Here is a 20,638-nt window from a genome sequence, read left to right as displayed (position 1 = left end):
AAATGTAAAACTGATATCTAGTGGGAAGCAGCCGCATAGCACAGGGGGATCAGCTCGGTGCTTTGTGACCACCTAGAGGGGTGGGTTAGAGAGAGTGGGAGGGAGATGCAAGAGGGAAGAGATATAGGGATATATGTATATGTATAGCTGGTTCACTTTGGTATAAAGCAGAAACTAACACACCATTGTAAAGCAATTATACTCCAATAAAAATGTTAAAAAAAAAGTAGTCATGGGGTGCTAGGACATAGAATTTTGATAAGGAGGATTTGTAAATCACAGATTAACTGATAAATCAGAATTTCCCAAACTGGGTGCTCTGGAGGAGCACTTTTTTTGAGGAATATTAGTAAGTCTGGTGGATTTTTTTTTTAATGGAGATCTGAGATCAACCTAGTTTGGGAAACACACAATTCAGCAGAACTAAACAGGATTTTTTCTGATGCTTTTAATGTAACAAATATTTATTAAACACTGATTAAATGCCAAAAATGGTTACAAGTGTTTAGGATACCCCAGGGAACAAAACAGACAAAGAATGCTTCCTTGTAAAGCTTACATTCTAGCATGATTAGACAGAGAATGAGTAATAGCTATAATAAGTAAATTGTATAAAACATGCTAAGTGGAGTATATGGTAGATTGGTAACAGGTGTTTGAAGGAAAGGGGGCATACTGCATTTTTTAAAGGGGGGTTAGGGTATGCTTCATGGAATAAACGATATTTGAGCAAAGATTTAAATTTGTTAAAGGAGTTAGTCATATAGATCCTTGGGTGGGTCAGAATCTATATGATGGGTGGGTCAGGCAAGTGTGACAATCTGTGCAAAGACCCTGCTGTGGGAGTGTGTTTGGTGTGTTCCAGGAACCACAGAGGCCAGTATTTCTACAGCCAGTGGTGGGGGAGGGAACAGTGGAGAAGGCAAGGAAGAGGAGGGAACTGTAGATTAGGTAAGGCTTTCCTAGCCTTTGTAAAGACTTTTCAAATTGAAGAAAAGGAGAAGCCATTGCAGAGTTTTGAAGAGAGGAGTTACTTGACCTGACTGATATTTTTAAAGGATCGCTGGTGGCTGTGTTGAGCATTAACTGAAACAAGGCAAGGGAAGAAGCAAGGAGACAGGCCCACTGCAATAATTCAAGCAACAGGTGATGACTAAAAGGCCAGGGTAGTAGCTGAGATGCTGGTGAGAAGCACTTGGATCCTGTATGTATTTTTAAGGTGGACTGGACAAGGAATGTCAGAGACGAGAGTCAAGAACGGACAGTGTTGTTATCAGTTGAGATAGAGAAGGCTATTGGTGGGCTGGGGGGAGTGATATTAACAAACTTACTTTTTGACATGTTGAGCTTGAGATACTTATCAGACATCCAAGTAAGCAGGCAGTTGGATATGTGTCTTAGTCTGTTTGGGCTGCTATCACACTATACCACACACTGGGCAGTTTATAAACAACAGAAATTTATTTCTCACAGTTCATGTCCAAGATCAGGGTGCCAGTTTGGTCAGATGAGGGCTGTGTTCCAGGTTGCAGACTTCTTGTTTTATCCTCACATGGTGGAAGGGGTGAGAGATCTTTCTGGAGCCTCTTTTATGAGACCATTCATCCCATTTTTGAGGGCTTCATCCTTATCACCTCCCAAAGCCTCCACCTACTCAAACCATCACCTTTGAGGGTTAAGATTTCAGCATTTGTATTTGGGGGACACAAATATTGAGACCATAGGAATATGAGATGGAATTCTGCGAGAAAAGCCTGGACTGATTATATAATTTGGGAGTGTATGTACAGTTCTTAAAGCCTTGAGACTGGCTGAGATCACAAAATGAGTGAGTTGGTAGGAAAGACGAGTACTAAAGTACTGAAGTGCTGAGCATAGGGCCATTCGAGTACTGTGAAATCTGTTAGAGGAAGGGAGATAAGATAATAGAACCGAGCAGGAATGAGGAAGATGTAAGAGGAAAACAGGCAAGTCCAGTATCCCAGAGGGCAGGTGAAGAAAATATTTCAAGTAGGGAGAGCTCAGGTGTGTCGCTATTTCCAGCAGATCTAGTAAGATAAGCACTGAGGCTAGACCATTGAACTCACATCCTCCCCACTGCTGAAGGAGGAGAGCATTTTCACTGAACCGTGTGATGTGAACTGTGAATCCACAACCTAGACTGGGGACTCACAGTTGGCAAATTATGCCCCGTGGGCTGTATCCATCCCACCAAATGGTTTTTACAGTGTTTAATTGGGGGAGAAAAGAGAAGAAGATTTCATGATACATGAAAACTCTATGAAATTCAAATGTCAACAAACAAATTTTATTGGTAAACAGCCACACACAAAAAATTTTTTTTGTATAGTGTTTCCCAGACTCACTTGGCACAGAACGTTTTTTCACAAAACATCTCCAGTGTAGCCAAGAACTACTTTGGGAAATGTTGGTGTAGATCCTGGTACTTAATGAAGAGAACAGGCCCAGGTAGCAGAGAGCGCTCGGGTCAAGTGTCAGGGCCCTGGATCTCATGAGATCACTAGGGTAGGAAACAAACTTTGACCATGGTGGCATCCTCCAGAAGTAGCTTAAGACCAGCAACTTTCCTCACATTTCTTCTATTGACTGGTTCTTTGCAGAAGAGGAAAGCTTACTGGCCCAGAAAGACATGAAAAAAAAAATGCTCAAATTTCTCTAGCCATTAGGGACATTAAACTTAAAACTACAACATTGATTGGATTGGGTAACATTTAAAAGCCTGATAATATTAATGTTAAAAAAAAGATTTTAAGAAATGAGGGCTCTCATTCACTTCTAATGGGGCTGTAAATTGGTACAGTCATGTTTAGGAGCATTATGGTAGTCTCCTATAAATTTGAAGATGTGAAAATTGTTCAGCCTAGAAGTTTTACTCCTAGGTACTTACCCTAGAGAAACTGTTATGTATGAGAACAAGAAAATATTGACAAAAATTCACTGCAGGTTTGCTTATAATAGATTGTTTATCATTGAAAAATAAGAAATAATGCCCATCAGCAAAAGAATAAATAAAATGTTAGTTATCTACACGGTGAGATACTATATGGCACTCAAAAATTCACTAGGACTGCAACTAACAACACAATAATTCTAAGCATAATGTGGAGAAGAAAAGTATGTTGCAGAGGTAAAAGTATCATTTAACACCATTTTTATTAAGCTTTCTGAAATATGCAAAAAACCTGTACATAATATACATAATAGTATAACTGTATACAATGATAAACACTAACTAGGGGATCAAGAGAGAGGTAAGTATTTATTACATCATTCTGTATATTTGTAATATTTTAATATTTGTAATATTTTATATTAAACACATATTTTAAAGAGGAAAGACATGCCAAAGAAACATAGGAGATGCATGGGCCAAGAGAAGAGATAACCCAAATCAAAATAAATTAACACCATCAAGCAATAACACAGGATATGAGGTGTCAAGGAGACAAATCAATTCGAGGAAATTTAAGAATTCCTTCACAGTATATCCCTGGGAAGAAAACAGCATTCTTCTTAAGTCCTAGTAAACAGGTCAGTTGTCGCTGGATTGCTCACCCTGTGCTTTTTTAGTTGGAGAAACTGAGTTTCACTAACCTGCCCATTCACTGGTACTTTGCATACATGGAGGGAATATTTCTACTCGATGTGTGCGAAGTACCTTTAGGAGCCGATGTGGCCATAATTTAATTCCTTACCCACTGCCCAAGACTAATTTCTTTTTTTATTTATCTGGCTGCTCACCGCACTAAACCTTAAATTGAACTACTTTTTATATCAATGGAATAAACCATCATCTTAAAATATGATTATTTATTTGATAAAATAATAATTTAAGTTTGTTTGTATTCTGGCAATCTGTACGCATTTGAGAGGGAAAGATTCCTTTCTGGATTAAAAAAACAGTCATGAGATAAAGGAAAGGATCTTTAAAACTATAACTAAAATTAAACTAATCATCTTTATTCTCATTAAGCATATTATTTTGCTGAGTCATTAAATATATTCAAATAATATTGTGTTGGATTAAGGGGACTTAATGCCTAATCTCACTTCTTTGTCTGCGGAGGACTGCAGCTGGGAGTTTATTGAGTAGGGGATCAAGCATCCCACTAAGAACCTTCCCTGGAAAGAGGGACTAAAGGATGGAAACAAAATGAAAAAATCTGCTTTGTTTTTCTTAAATTGCTGGTGATCGAGACAGATGTTTGCCTGTAAATGATGTCAATCCATTTAACCTACTAAAACAAAAGACACAGCATTGAAAACAATGTCTCTCTTTTTTCCTTGATACCTTTTTACCTGGCACTCTAATTACTTTTTTTTTTTTTTGAGTGACTCACTCCTGCCACCTCATCTCACATTTGCTCTTCCCACCCTTTTCTGACTAGAATTTGATTGCTGATGTCTGATTTACATGATCTCAATTCTTTTTTTTTTTTTTAGAAGATGTTGGGGGTAGGAGTTTATTAATTAATTTATTTATTTTTGCTGTGTTGGGTCTTTGTTTCTGTGCGAGGGCTTTCTCTAGTTGTGGCAAGCAGGGGCCACTCTTCATTGCGGTGCGCAGGCCTCTCACTATCGCGGCCTCTCTTGTTGCAGAGCACAGGCTCCAGACGTGCAGGCTCAGTAGTTTTGACCCCTTCATTGCGGTGCGCGGGCCTCTCACTATCGCGGCCTCTCTTGTTGCAGAGCACAGGCTCCAGACGCGCAGGCTCAGTAGTTGTGGCTCACGGGCCTAGTTGCCCCGCGGCATGTGGGATCCTCCCAGACCAGGGCTCGAACCCGTGTCCCCTGCATCGGCAGGCAGACCCTCAACTCCTGCGCCACCAGGGAAGCCCCTCTAATTACTTTTTAAAAGACACGTGAAGAAGCAATATTGGTAACAGCGTTGGTTGCATCCATCTACATTCCTTTCTTTCGGCAGAGGTGATCCCGGCTTCCCAGTTGGTCTTCTTCACCTGCATCTGGATCACACTGATGTCAAATGCTTGTGCTGCTGGTGAAATCAAGAAGCCCCACCAGCGCTGCTTCTCTTCAGTGAAGCCGACCCGGTAAGATATCCATAGTGTAGTCCCAGTTTCTCTCACCACCTGCCTCAGAACTGTATCTTTAATGGTAGCACGTATTTGTGGCAGTGATTGTCTCTAGAGGTAGCATTCACCCATCAAAATAAATCACCTCTAATGAGCATAGAAAGAGCAGAATCTGGGGTTTCTGCTGGCATTTGCTTGCTTATTTTTGGAGAAAACAGTTAAAGGGCTCATGTATGAATCTTCTTTCAAGGATTGTAGTTCTCCAATGAGTAATGCATTTATTATAAATAACATGAGTTTAATGTTCCTTCAAAATTTTTTGAGTAGAAATCAGTCTAAGCACAAATTTCTAATGTCAAGTACTTGCACAGTGTATAGTTCTGTATATCGATGAGACAGTACTGAAAGACATTAAAGCCATTTGTTGTTTTTTAAAATTCATTTTCCATTTTGAAATATCATCCTGAATGTCAATACATCATCATTATTATCTTATCAATAATCAGAGTATGTTTGGACCTGCTAGTGAAGCGGCATAGCTCTCTACTAGAATGACCAGTTCATCCTGATTTGCCTGGGGTTCCATGGTCTTTAGCACTAGAAGTCCCAGGAACCCCCTCAGTCGCAGACAAACTAGAACGATTAGTCACCCTACCACCCTTTAATAACCAAGAAATGACCTCCTGTTGTAGGGAAAGTCTTTCCTTTTCACCAAGCACAAGACTCCCAAAAAGACCCAGTAGGAGAAATTGAGGAATAAAGGTGAGTGATATCACCCAGCCAACCTTAGCAATCAGTGAGGTAACTTTTGTTTCAGCCAGATTGCCCTCACATCTTGGATATTTATGAAGCACTCACTATAGCATCAGGAAAGAACATAAAAATTTAATAAATCCTTCTGAAGCCTCAGGTTTAATGATCAAAAACAAAAGAGGTATGGCGGGAGGGGAGGAGAGGTCACTAGATTCCTAATTCCTGCTCTGCTCTTAAAAATCAAGGACCACCTCCCACACTTCCCTTCCAGGCTTCTGCTCCCACACGCAGATCTGAGATGCTATGAAATCTTGCCCAGTTTAAACACTTTGAGTCTCCTTCAAGGCAATTGGGCAAGCAATATTTGGGAAATGTGGGGCTATACAACCAAACTGTATGTTTTTTCAGATTGCTTATAACCTCTAGTATATTTTAGTAGTATATTTTATCGAATTTTGAAACAAATAGAGACTGCTTAAAATATCATCTACAACTCAAACAATAGGAAGTTTGTCCAGTTTGTTTGGTGGATGTGCAGATAAGAAGGGAGATGGTCATAGGAACTCATCAATCTCACCAGCACACTCTCGGTGGAAGAGTTGCTGCAGAAAAACCTGCCATGTGTATTTTTTAGGTGTCATTTAAGGGACAAGAGGAGAACATCTGTTCTTTGTGGTGGGGTGGGAATTTCTCTCTTATGTTAGGTGTCTCATTTTTAGAATCTATTTAAATGAAGAGGTAACCCCGGGCTTCCCACTCCATGGGGCCAAGCATGTTTGTTTTCACTTCTCTATAACCTAAGTCAGGTACCCCTTTCAGCGATAAGCTACAACATGACTCATTAAAATTTATATCTGCTTCTTTTGTTCTTCAAAGAAGAATCCTCTAGGACACTAGGGATTGCGTAAAACATAGACCCTAGTTCAGAAGCTGCCACTTAGGATGAAAGTCAGGCATTTTCCCCAGTGAACAGAATAATTCAGCCAGCCTGTTTCTGAGCTGTCGCTCAGCATTCTCTCATGAAGATTTTAAGGCATTTTGACAAAAATACTGAAATTACTGTATAGGATAGTTTCTAGAGTAAAGAGCCCAGGATACATTAGACCTTAGTATATGAATAAATGCTGTGAGGTCCTTTGCCCTACACACAATCTGATTATCGGTAATTAAATAAGTAATGAATGAATGAATGAACAATCCACTCTGTCATGATGCAAGAGAACTAATAGAATGAACATGGAAGAAAGGCCTGAGCTTTCTTTGAAAATTAGGAAGTGTATCTTTATATATTAGCTTACATTTATGTACATGATTTTGAGCCAGTTTTCCTACAATTAGGCCCTTAAATCCTTTGCTATTAACCTTTTTCATTCAGAATATAATCTTACTTTTTGCCCAAAGATTCCCTTTTTTATCGAAGTATTTTAAAAATCTTTCATCCAAACATTCCCTTTATTTCTTAAAGACAAAATGGGGGAGAGGAGGAGTGGGTGAATAAATTAAGTATGGCAGGGGAAAATGCTCCTGTTTGGCCTAGGGGAGAGATTTGGCTCTCAAGGGATGCAAAGGGGATTAGGCATCTAGACTCACTGAATATTTATTCGTTCTTTCAACAATGGTACTGAGTGCCTTTTGTATGACAAGTACTGGGTTGAGAGTTAAGAACAACACACTGTCTCTGGCTTTAAGAATAATCAGAGTGCCCGTGTCTGTGCAAAATGGCTTGCAAGAGCCAATTGTTAAATTTTAAGGCTGTTAAATATAAGCATTATTAAAAATTAAATTATATAAATATACAATTAAATAAATTATTTTTAAAACGAAGGTAGTAAATACTTAAAACTCACCACTTCCTAACTACTTTACTACATGTCGCTATTGTCTATTGTTCTCCATTATTTATATCTATTTATGTCTGGTAGAAATACTACACTATACTGTACTATACTATCCTATAAACTGTAGTGTACTATAATACACAAAACTATACTTTACTATACTATTCTACACTATGGGCTACACACATCTCTGTCATATCTGTAGCTTGAAATCAGCTATGGTGGCAGTATTTACATCATGGAAATCAACAAACACTACAAATAGGGCTTTTTTTTCCAGGGGAGCCACTTAAACATTTACCAGCATATCCAGGAACCTAATGTAGAAGCCAAGAGGGTCCTAGAGATTGCCAATTCAACTGCTACTGCAAATAACAAAGGGAGTGGCAGAGACTGTGGCAACTACAGGCTATATGCTCCTCTGGCGGCAGAGGCTGGTCAGGTCAAGACTTCTTATAAGACAACTTGAGCCTGGTATTGCCAGATTTTCTGATTTTTCAAGAGAAAAATTCAGATTTTCCTGTGAAATTTTCCACTTTAATACACCATATGGGCTATCCAAAAAATGTCTGCAAACCAGCTCCTAATCTGGTCCAATTTCTTCATTTCACAGATGAGGAAACTGAGACCTCACTGAGCTCATGATCTGATAGAGACACAAGTTAAGTCATGGAAACTGTTGTGTCTCTAGTGGGGCACTCTCTGGCTGGCTCTTCCACAGAAATGCTCGTCCGTGTAGATTTTTCCTTTGTAAGAAACGGGCTGTTGACTAAAGTCAAGTGTGTATTCCCAGAGTCATGAGTTCAAGGGCAGTTCAGTCGAAGCCACAAGATTCACTCCGTATAACGCACAATGTCCTCTCTAAGAAGTCTCAAAAGCATTAGGGACCTAAAAATAAACATTGGATCCAGAATTATCAAGGTTTTATTTGTGACCAAAAATTGGATCAACTGATTTTCCTTCCGACTACTTTACTGCATTCCTTGGATTGGCATCAAAGGATGTGAATTATTTTCGTAGCTCTCAAAATCAACTTCTAAACGGGTTTTACAAGTATATTGCTACCCACAAAGTATAAACATTTCTATTTCATCCTATTCTTAGCAGCATTGGGTACTAAAATTTTTTGTTTTCTGCTCATTTAATAGGTATAAAATGGCATTCATACTTTTAATTGTTATCTCACTGTTAACTCTCTAGATTAAATATTTTTTAATATGTTTCTTAATTATAGCCTCTCTTGGGTAAATAGTCTATTTAGTCAGGCCTAGTCGTTTTCAAGTCCTGATCCTAGTAAACTAATCAACTATATAGGCCCTTGGGAAAGCAGTTTGGTAAAGCAACCAGCTGAGTATGACTCAGTTAAAATGAGTTTTTGTCTTTCCACTGACTAAACACCAATGTATCAGAATGAGTTGGATGTATTTGCTTTTCCTCAAGCAGTTCTGGTACTTTTTAATTCTCTACCTAGTATATCCTCCTCAAAGACACCTTTATTCCCCTGAAACCACTCAAAATCCAGCCCTTCCTTCCCCCTGAACCCACACTTTCTTAGTGACAAAATTATAGTAAAGTTTCTGATACTGACAAGAGAGGGGAACATAAAAATATGATTCCTTTGTTTCATCCAGAAAGAAAAAGGTTCTAACTCAAAAAGAAAAATGGCAACTATTACCGAGCCTTACCTGTTGTTTCTCAAACAATGTTCATAATCTTTCTTTGTGGGGAAAGAATAAGAATGCTGTAATGATTAAGAATGCTATAAAGATTAAGAATGCTGTAATGATGCCAGACTCTTCCATGAGTTGAGATTTCTTTGTTCTATCCCATTGGCACCTAGCCTTCTAGAAGACCCTCTCCTCAGACAGAAGTCATCCAAAAGATTTCTTTCAGTAACTACTAAAAACAAAATCATTTTTTCTAGGAAAGGGAAGAGGGCAGAAGACAAAGGGGCTTAAAATTATACATATATGGAATCAGGCCAGAAAGCTCTGAGCTAAATCTGATTCTCTGTCATAAATTAATCCCCTTATTAAGCATATTTACTTTTCTTGCCTTTGTTCTATTTCAGTCTTCATTTTATTAACCTTTCTATATATGTCTTTTTTTTTTTAATAAGCCAGAGGTCTTCAAATAGGGCACTTATACTCCTAGAGTATAATGTTCCCCTTAGGGTACATGCAAGCTATCAGAGGGGCACGTGGGCATGGATAGTTTTAAAATAATTATTTCTGGATCTCTGACTTCCTCTGACCTCTTTCCTAAAACTGATCCTCCTGAAAACTTGCCTGCAATCTCCTCTGTAGCCTCCCTTTAATGATTGCTCTGTCCCATTTGGCAAAATAAAGGCATGCCTCTCCCTCTTCCTGAATCTTAACTATGTGTATTACACCAGTGTATAAAATCCTCCCAGGTACAAAGAAGCCTTTACAGATATTGTTGTTGAGGTAATGGATGACTTTAGTTTAAATAACACATCCTTTTCCAAACTGCGTGATTTTCTTTTTTCTTTTCTTTTTTTTTTTTGTGTTCATCAATATTGAAGTAATAACCTAATTAATTTGTCAGGTTACAAATCATTAGAAATAATTGATGATAGACCACAACGTGAATTTTGGAAAATAGGAAGGAATTTAAATAATTAAGTTACATTCCTGAAACAAAATTTCTTGCAATTCCATGTACTTACATATATATCAACAAAGTTTTTCAATATTTTCATCTATAGAAGTGAAAAGTAGGATCAGGAAATGTAAATCAAAACTACAATGAGATATCACCTCATACCTGTTAGAAGGGCTTTATCAAAAAGACAAGAAATAACAAGTGCAATAAGTAATATCCATATACAGATACACAAAATAGGGAAAATGTACCATCACTTTATTAAGAAATACTTTTCCTATAAAATTTAATTCATAATTTTAATAAGTATTTATCAACATTTATATGCATTATGTTTTGCTCCATTTGCAATAGTCACAGAGGCTAAAAAAGATGATTTCAATATGTATACATATATTCTTGCAAAGAAGTATGATGGGGTGATAAAATTCAATGAAGGAAATATTGGATTGGCCAAAAAGTTCATTTGGGTTTTTCCGTAACATCTTACGGAAAAACCCGAATGAACTTTCAAATAAAATGGAAATAAAATAAAATACAAATTCCAAGAAAACAAGGAATGAGATAAAACCTCTGGTTTTTAAAGAGGAGTTTATTCATGTATTTTAAAATGCATAAAGTGGGTTTTTTAGGTTCATTGGATACATTAAAAGGAGGAATATGTTTTATTTTAAATTATTATCAATACTTAAGTAATTTTAACTTTTATGATGAAAAAATTGTAGGTGTCTACTTAAATATGTGTGAGGTTTTCAAAATTCTTTTAGAGGGTATCTAAGCCACATAAACCTCTTTGAGAAGTAGATGTATAAATATTTTGAGAAGTAGATGTATAAATAAAGTCAAAAATAAATAAAGATGGGACATCTCACTGTACATCAGAAGAGCCCTCAGGTAAAAAAAGGTGTGTGTGATTTCAGGTACTGCCAAGAGTGCCTTTCATAGCAGGCTGCATGTTCATTGTTCTGGGGATTCTTAATTAAGATTTATCGCTACCAATCTCATGGAGGGGTATGCTTTTGAAAAGAGTATTAGAGATTGCCATTTTGTTGTGTATATTACTGAAGAAGTTCATGAATTTCCACCCAAGGTTACATTCCACTTTTCATAAAATAATAACAACTAGCTAGCTTTTATAAAATGTCTGCTATTTTCCAGACCAGTAGTTCTCCAGAGAAATTGTTATAAATGCAAATTCTCATACCCTAAAACTGTGGAATCAGAAACTCTGGGCATGGGCCCCAGCAAACCTGGTGATTCAGATGTACCCCAAAGATAGTATTTACAAAACATCTGGTAGGGGGCCTTGAACACAGTAGGCATTTAATAAAAGCTAGCTGCTATTACTTTTTCAATAAATGGTTCATCCTAGCTCCCTGAAAGAAGTTTTCTAGTTAAGAGATCCTTGGAAGAAATAGTTCTATGTGTTCAATTATTCATAGGATAAAATGACTTATGTTTAAAATCAAACTCATTTGTCTTCTACTCAAAACAGATTTGTTCCTCCAACTTCGCCGTTTCTATTAATGGCAAAAATATATACATAAATCTCTGAGGGTTTCAGCCAGAAACTTCTCTATTTAAAGACCATACTAGGTGATCTGAGGTGCCCATAAGCCTGGACATATTTCTTAAACCAGCCGCTTCAGGATGTGAAATTCCCACAATCAAAGTCACTTTATTGAGTTAGGAAATTGCGTTCACGAGTCTTATGTTAAAATTTTACGTGTGTTTCCTGAAGAAGACATGCATCAATGCAAAAGTCAGTCAGGAATTCAGAGTAACCAGAATTCACCTAGAAGACCCCTCAGTGTCTTGTGTTATTGCTGCTGCTGACAATGATGACGGTGATGGCGACAGGAACGTTCTTCTGGAAGAGGCAGTGAACTAGGTCTCGGGCACCGGGGATGAGGAGACAGCAGCATGTCACATACAGAGGAGCTGTGTGCGCTTCCACAGATATTCTGCCGCCACACTTAGAACACGTCTGGGAGGTATGTGTCACAGCACAGGAAATGAGTCAGGGAGGCCCAGTAACTTGCCAGAGTTCAAAGACCCAGGGAGGAACGGGCTTCACTCCCAGATCAGGACTCCACACACAAGGGAGAGGCCACACACTTTGCCTTTGCCCTAGAAAACTGCAGGTGAAAATAGGCTGCACCTGCTTCACAGCTGGACCTGACCTTAGGTCCAATCAGCTGTCAGATCATCCATTTCTCCCTGGGATTCCTCTCCATCCATGCCCATCGCCTTCTCTCAGGTTCCAGAATCTGCCATAGGGGTACTTCCTCTAATCTCAACCAGCACCCATAATTTTTGCACATTCTGTCTTTGTAAAACACTATTTTCATCAGTCTACAATTTTTCATGGTTTTTTTTTTTTTACTGTCTTAGTGCAAGAGGTAGTTTAACTTCAGTGACTCTAAGAATCACTTAGGTAGCACATTGAATGCAGATGCCTAGACCCTGTATCCTCTGGTTCTGGTTTCGTTGATCTGGGTTGGGGTCCGTGGATCTGAATCTTGATCACCTCCACGCAGGTGCTAGTGACCAGGTTTTCCTACTATAACCCACATTCTGAGAAACATTGCCTGTCAGGATCACATCCAAACTCAGTTTATCATCTAAGGTGCTCCAAGATTTGCTTACCTGCCCCACCCTTGTATACTAAACAGTAAATGCTGGCAGATCTTTGGCTATATGTAATACGAACTTAGAAAATGAGCTTTTATGTGTATATTTTAGAGCATATCATGTTGAGCACAGAAAGCTAAGCTAAATCAAAATATCCAGAAGCATATGTATCTCAGAAGCATTTTTCTCCCTTGGAGGTACAGCAAGCAAGAAACTAGAATGAGGAAAGATGACAGTGCCAAAGTGTGGCCCCTGAAGTATAAGCAACTTCTCCATGTAGAGGACCAGAATTCTGCAGTGAGACCTGGATTTGGAGGTGAGTACTATCTTTACAAAACTCTTGTGTCACAATCCATTGCACTGTCAAAAAATTGAGTTGAAAATTTGAAGGAATTAAGACCAAAACACAAGACCACCAATTAAAAAAAAAAACAAAAAGGCTTTTACAATGATCTTCTCTTGAATAAGAACAGTTGATAATTTATGCGTTTTAAATTAACCAAAAAGACTCATTTTTTTCTATATACATGATCATAAATAGTGTGTTCAATAAATAGTATGTGTTCAAAAATAGTGAATGTATATATCTTGCCATACAGCAACATATTGTTTCAATTAAAATTTGTTAAGTTGGGTTATATGATAATATTCATAAAATCTTGTTGAACATTCTTATGAGCTGCAATGCCTGGCTTTTGTTGAAGAACTAGCCTGCCAAACGCCATGGCTTCCCTCGAACCACCTCTGCTGAGGATTTTTCCTTTATTTACTCCTAGCAACAAAAAGTGATCAAAATGTTGGAATGCCCTTTAATGCACCGTGCTAAGCCCTTTAATGCACTGTCTCGTTCCACACTCACAGTGACCCTATGAAGTAGGCGTTATCATGATCCCTAAATTATTCCAATGTGGAAACTGGGGCTTAGAGAAGTCAAGAAATTTTCTCAAGGCCATGAAAAAAGCAGTAAGTGGTGGAACCAAGATGCAATGGCTGATGAGAACAGAAGCAAACCACATTAGAAGGATACACTTGTAAGAAAGCCTTTCCTCCCGTCAGATTGTTTACTGTGCATGTAGTTGCGTCACTGAGGGTACCAAGTTTCCCAGAGATGCACAGGATGTGGTAAAATCCACAAGGTAAACTGAACTCTCCATCTTACTGCTAAATCCACCCTGACTCTCCTGTCATTGACCTAAGGTCTCCCACACCCACAACTCCTGAACTGACAACTTTTCATGCTAGAGATATGGAGGTGAGAGAAGTGAGCGTGGTGGTGAGGAGGCAGGATCCCCCAGCAGTAGAACAGGTACCGCTTTTCGATAAATAACCAATGCTTCAAGTACTCAGCGTGGGGTGAGGAGAACTTGATACTCATCATACTGTGGTTATGACAAAGGGAAGCACAACAGGCGTGTAGGTACCCTAGAAAACTCATTTGTTAACAGGTAAAATTTAAAAGTACATCAGGTAGCTGTTATGTTGAGGGTTGTTTGGTTTTTGTTCTTTCATTTCCTGGAATCCATTGGGTTGCAGTTCTAAGGGTATGGTTTTGATTTCATTAGGTTAATGATGCAAACTTTAGCAAGCATCAGAGTCACCTGGGGGCTCCTTAACAGCCAGGTTACTGGGCCTCACCCACAGACGTTTCGATTCAGTAGATTTGAGTGGGGTCACCAATTGTCACGTCTTATAAATTCCTTGGTGATGCTGATCTGAGATCACATTTGATAACTACTGAATTAGATTATCAGCATCAGATTAAATCATGGTGAGTAGAATTTGTTTGTTTTCCAGAGCATTTCTCACACTTATTGAACCTAATTTAAGATTTTTAGAAGCCTCAAAATCAATCAGGTTTAAAGATGTGTGCGTTTCTGTTTTTGTTTTTTTTACATATAGTTCTATTTTTTTAATCTTCTTTTGTTTGTTTTTTTTTTTGGTTTGTTGTTGTTGTTGTCTTACATCAGTACTTCTCAGATGTGTCGTTAAGGATGACAATTCTCCAAAAGATGCCCGAAATCTAACTACCATTCCCAACAGACCGTTTATTTCCCCCAAATTTTTGCCCAAAGTTTGGAGAATATACTCTACAACTCTTACTCAGGTATTCTGAACCTTGGTCTCTATGATTCTGTAAAGAGTTTCTAAAATCTTTTCCCTCCCATGGTTCAGCTGGGGAAAATCTTACGAAGTTAAACTTGCCGGGCTATGGGTCCTTTGAGCCATTAGGGGGCTCCAGACGCACAGGAATGGCTTGGAATGGGCCTCTCCCGAGTAGCGGTTAGCAGCTCAAAATGATGTACTCTCTTCAATACCAATTCAAAAAGCTGCCCTAATTCCTGTCAAGTTAGGTTCCTCAATTAAATGAACTCCTATCCTCGAGGAAAGGGTTTTATGGGCCTATTTTAGACCACTGAAAGCCAGAAAGATTAAGAGAAAAATTACCGTCCTTGAATTTGGACCTTGAAACAAGCATGCTACACTTTGTAGCTCAAAGTGGTCCAAGGACCAGCTGCAGAATCACCTGGGAGTTAGTTAGAAATGCAGAAGATCAGGCCCCACCCCAGACTTTCTGAACCAAAATCTGCATTTTAACAAGATCTCCAGGTGATTTGAATACACTTTACAATTTGACAAGCACTGTCATAGATTACCAAGAGCCCACCCTCTACTTTTATCTTAAAGCATTTATGCCTCCATTCTCCCTCCTATATATCATCCTCATCCCTCAGAAAAACATAAAACCGATCTTAAAATTCCACTTCTCTTGACCTGTTAGGGATACATGTTAAGAAGTTTTAAAACAATTTTTTTCCTGAGGCTACTTTGTGGGGTCATTAAAAATGCAATTGAAATGTACTACTTAGTGGCAGGTGGCAAATCATCCCACGATTAAGAAATTTTTCTGACAATCATGGACTGGGGCTAAATGGTATCCAAATGGCTTGTGTGTTCAGTCAGTTCAGGCAGAAAAATCCATAAATTCAGTCAGAAGTGTCAGTCTGGTAGCCCTGTGAAATATAGTCCTTAACCTTCTCTTGTCTTGGTCAGAACCGCTTTTTATACAGGTGACCCCTTCTCTGTTCTCTCAAGCCTGCCTTCCTGGGAAAATCAGCCTGCAGGATATAAAAGACAGGCTTCAATTTATCTTCTCTTTCTTTATACTTGTCCATAACACAAACACACACACATACTTCTTTCCTCTTGAGCTAAATGTAAGTTCAGCACTTCTCTTGCCTTAATGTTTTCCTAATTAGCCTTAACGTTAAAACCAGCTGCTACTGCAGTGTCTTTTATAAAGCATTAGAAGATTAATTGACTCATTATGTGGAAAAAGGAGGATACATATTTAAGGGAGCTTTTTGTTTAACTTGGGTTATAAATTGCAGCTCATTTTCTTTATTTACACTTTCCCTACCCTTTACATCTCCCATAACTAAGGGGTTTTTTGGTTTTAGTTTTATAGTTGATGATTTCTTTGTTTCTTTAAAGTGAAAACAATTCAGCATCTAGATACTGACTACTGAGTCAAAACAAACGCTAAAGGTCTAAAAGCTGCTGTGTAGTCTTTGCTTTCACACAGGAGGACCAGATTGGGCGCCAGAGGGACCTGGCTATATTCCTGCATTAAACAGCTCTAGGTTGCAGGCAAGCTCTTCAACCTTGCTGAGCATGAGTTCCCTCATATCAAATGGAGTTAAAATTGATTCTACCCAGCTAACTAACGAAGTGGCTATAATAATAACATTAGATAATATATAAAGTATTTTAAATGCGCCTCACAAATAAGATGAATAACTTTCATTTAGCTCTCCTTATTCCAGCATGCATAAAACCAGATTGATGATCTAGCTTTATATATATATATATATATATATATATATATATATATATATATAAAGTAGTATAAACATCTATGCCACTACCTAGTTAGTGATCCTGGGAAATCAACACCTAACTGTAATAGTTAATAGTCATTTAATTTTTACTATATTCCAAATGCTTTACATAGAGAATTAATAAGTGTATTTATGAAAGTGTTATATTTCGTGTTCTATGTATTACACATCAAATAGATACTGAATAAGTTGGTTAAGACATTTGAATGTTAGGTTAGGCTAAGGACTTAACATGCATTTTTTCATTTTGTTTCACAGCAACCCAATTAGGCACATACCATATACGTATTTCCCCTATTTTACAGATGAGCAAACTGAGGCTTAGAGGAGTTAAGGATTTACAGACATTTAATTTTCTTTTTTTTTTTTTTTTTTTGTGGTACGCGGGCCTCTCACTGTCGTGGCCTCTCCCGTTGCGGAGCACAGGCTCCGGACGCACAGGCTCAGCAGCCATGGCTCACGGGTCCAGCCGCTCCGCAGCATGTGGGATCTTCCCTGACCAGGGCACGAACCCGTGTCCCCTGCATTGGCAGGCGGACTCTCAACCACTGCGCCACCAGGGAAGCCCCAGACATTTAATTTTAACTCGGGTTTATGTGGCTACAAATTTCATGGTTTTTTGTTTTGTTTTGGTTTGTTTTTGCTTTATTGCCACTCTTTCTCTGGGACTCAGCTCCTGTTTTACAAAAAGAATGATCTTTGGAGCTTTTATCCAGCTCCAAAATTCTATGATTCTGCATCTTGCCTTTACATGCCTTCACCCTCCACTCTGTCCTCAGAATGTCAAACCAGAGTACAGAGGCCTAGACCCAGGAGAAAGTACACTTGGGCATCAAATACAAAGGAGACAAAAATGAGGTCAGACAGCATCTGAAGACAAACACTTTCCTTTGAGATGGAAGATCCCCACAAGAATAGAAAAAATGAGAGGGAAGAAAGAAGAAATCTAAGATGTTTCCAGGAACCCATTCCTAAGAGACAAGCCATACTATTACCCCACTGTCAGTCCAGCCTTCAAACAACCCCGAGGGCCCAGTGCTTGTCCAGTGGTGGCATGAATGTCCTTGTATGGTGGCTTTATAAGACTGTTCCTGGATTGCAGAGATAGTCATCAGTAAATAGGTCCTACTTACAAGTCATGAGATCTTGAATCCAAGTTGTGTTCAGGTTTTGTCCTAAAATAAGCTCTCTGTAAGAAACACTGGATCATTTTTTAGTGAAGAGTGGACTGATTGTCTAAATGTTTGAGTGTAAGATTAGGAATTGTGGTTTGCAGTCCTAGGAACAGTTTCACATTTTTGCTGAATTGCAGTAAGAGTAACATTTATTCTGTGCTATTTACTGAGTATCAATTAAGTTTACTGTATATTATTTCTAGTCTTTCAGTAAGTCTCCAAGGTGAGTACTACTACTGGATCTTATAGCTGAGGACACTAAGCTTAGAGATGTTACTGACCCGAGATCACACGTGAGTCATGGAGCTGGATTCAAACTCTGGTCTGGACTCTAATGCCAGAATTTCCTCCAGGACATTCTGCTCCCTGTCCAAGACCTCTCCAATCCCTTCAGTCCCTTGGAGTACTGGAGTTAATGGGAATATTTACTCATCCTGAAAGGCCAGATAGGGGCAGGGATGAGATCTTTCCATGATTTTTTTATTTTGATAGCTCTACCAATTAAAGAAAAAAGACAACCAAACAAAAGCACCAGAGTTAGAGCTGATAAAGAAATAATACTGAGCTGTTCCCAAGTTAATGCTTAATCATAATTATCATTAAACAAAATTTTAATAGAATTGTCATTAACATTACAGGAAGTAATTGGTCCAATATGGCAGGAAGTAGTTGGTGGTTAAGATGCAAGTAAGGTATTCCTAAAGCCTGAAACGGAAATATATTCTAGTGACAGGCCCAGTGCCTGGCCAGCTGATACCCTAGTAAGTAAAGAATGATATTGAGGGTTTAGACTTATGGAATAGAAGAGGGAATCTGGGTCGATAAAGTGAAGGTAACGTCAGCCAATTAATGGGGCAGGGGGGGTCATAGATGGTGCACAGGGACTGGCGAGGCATATCTCGTTTTATAATGTGCATTTAAAACACAATAATTAGGTGCCTTATTAAATTATACGCACATATATGTCACATGTAGCACATCCAGACAATAAGGAAGGAAGTTTTTCTGGCCTGTCCCTTCTAAATCCCAGAATCTTGACTGAAACAGCCACCTGGGATCCATCTAGGCAAGATTTCTGTTTTTTCAACAATAGTTGAAAGCATTTTTTAACTCGGGACTATAAAGTTTGAGAATTGGTCACCATGGAAAGAAAACATATGAAGACTATATGTATAAATATACAAACTATTTGAACATATATATACATCAAATTTCATACACAATACTAAATAATAAAGTTATTAACATCAGCATCCCCTCACACGGGTACAGATGAAACCCTTTGTAAGGTGTACCAAGGAAATGTCTTGGTCTCAGTCTGTTCTCTGGGTGCATGAGCCTGATTCTGTGAGACCCAACTGCACACCAATCTCAGCACTTGTCTGTCTGAAGTTGCTCCAATTCTGACTTTCAGAATACTCTCAGCTACACATTTCAAAGGATGTTTGCTTTATCCCAAATGCAGGTTGTGGTTACTGATGATCTGGGAAGCGACATTTCTGAATGTGCAGCATCCTTGTCTAGCACTGTACTAGCAGTGTCTTCCTCTAGCCTGCCATGCGTTGCCCAAGTGAAAAAGGCTGAATTTTTGGCAAGGGAGGAAAGGCTCCCATATTTACCAAAGTCATGAACTCCATGACTACATCCACTCCCTGAATGTGTAATAATATATCAATAGACAATGGAGAGATTTATTGTTAAAACTTGAAAAATAATTCATTTGCAACATTGATCTCTCTCCACTTTAAATGTTTCCAGAATAATCCTGATTCCTTGTTATATTCCCCATTCTTCTTTCTGAAGGATCTCCAGTGGGTATAGATGTCCAGGTTGAAAGCATTGACAGCATTTCAGAGGTTAACATGGTAAGTTTCTCCATGAGATACTTTTTATGGAAGGATAGAGTCTCAATAGTGTCAAACTCACTGGTGTTTTAATAAATCATCTTAATTATGTATGTTACTTATTTTTCCTACTTTGCTTAATAAAGTTGAAGTTGCTTTACTCTCTTCTATCCACTTCTTTCTACCTCTGATTAAAATTCTCATTCCTTTCCTCCTCTTCTCTTTTCCTTCTAATGGCTTTACAGTGGTGGAGCACTGAAGGACATGATATATTTAGCTATGTGACATGAACCAGAAACAATTGCACAAGAAGAAAGGGTGATCATAATATATGTGAAATATGAAGTCACAACCATGAGTCCTTACCCACAAAATGATAAACACCTGAATCTGGGTTGATAGAATGCTTCCAGATTTTTCAGTTAATACTAACTTTGCTTATCTGTAGACAAACAATAGCAGAGAACAAAGGATTTTTTAAACTCATAGCACTAAAAATTTAAATTAAGAAAAGTTTGTCCATTCCCTTAGAGTTTCTAGAAATCCAGAAGAGACTGCCCTTATTTTATTTTTGCACTGAAATATTTGCCATTTTTATGGAGTAGTACTTGCAAACCACCATCACTTAAAACTTTAAACTGATTATTATCATTTTCCTTTTAGCCTTTTCCTGTTTCCTTTGCCATTTTATATACTTTGCTTTTTTGTTTCCTCTTCCCCATTCCCCCTAACCTGGTTTTACCATTTTAGCTATATTTATGTTTTAATATCCCCTACCATAATTTTTCCATTTCCTTTTCTCCCACTTTAGAACTA

General features: G+C 38.3%; 1 protein-coding gene across 1 annotated transcript in view; it reads left to right on the top strand.

The window, feature by feature from the left end:
• The first annotated feature begins 2,838 nt into the window (after positions 1-2,838).
• GABRR3 (gamma-aminobutyric acid type A receptor subunit rho3) overlaps positions 2,839-20,638 on the top strand; it is a 46,019-nt gene continuing 28,219 nt past the window's right edge. Inside the window, 4 exon segments of the mRNA XM_089909886.1 lie at positions 2,839-2,900; positions 4,893-5,072; positions 13,102-13,220; positions 19,782-19,843. Coding sequence (XP_089766012.1) covers positions 2,839-2,900; positions 4,893-5,072; positions 13,102-13,220; positions 19,782-19,843 — 423 coding nt within the window.

Source organism: Delphinapterus leucas, chromosome 4 (genome assembly GCF_059928025.1).
Source record: "Delphinapterus leucas isolate spDelLeu-1000000601 "Yukka" chromosome 4, BTC_Dleu_Yukka2, whole genome shotgun sequence".
Lineage (NCBI taxonomy): Eukaryota > Metazoa > Chordata > Mammalia > Artiodactyla > Monodontidae > Delphinapterus > Delphinapterus leucas.
Note: the sequence above shows the minus strand (reverse complement) of the source record. Positions and strands in the feature narration are given on the sequence as shown.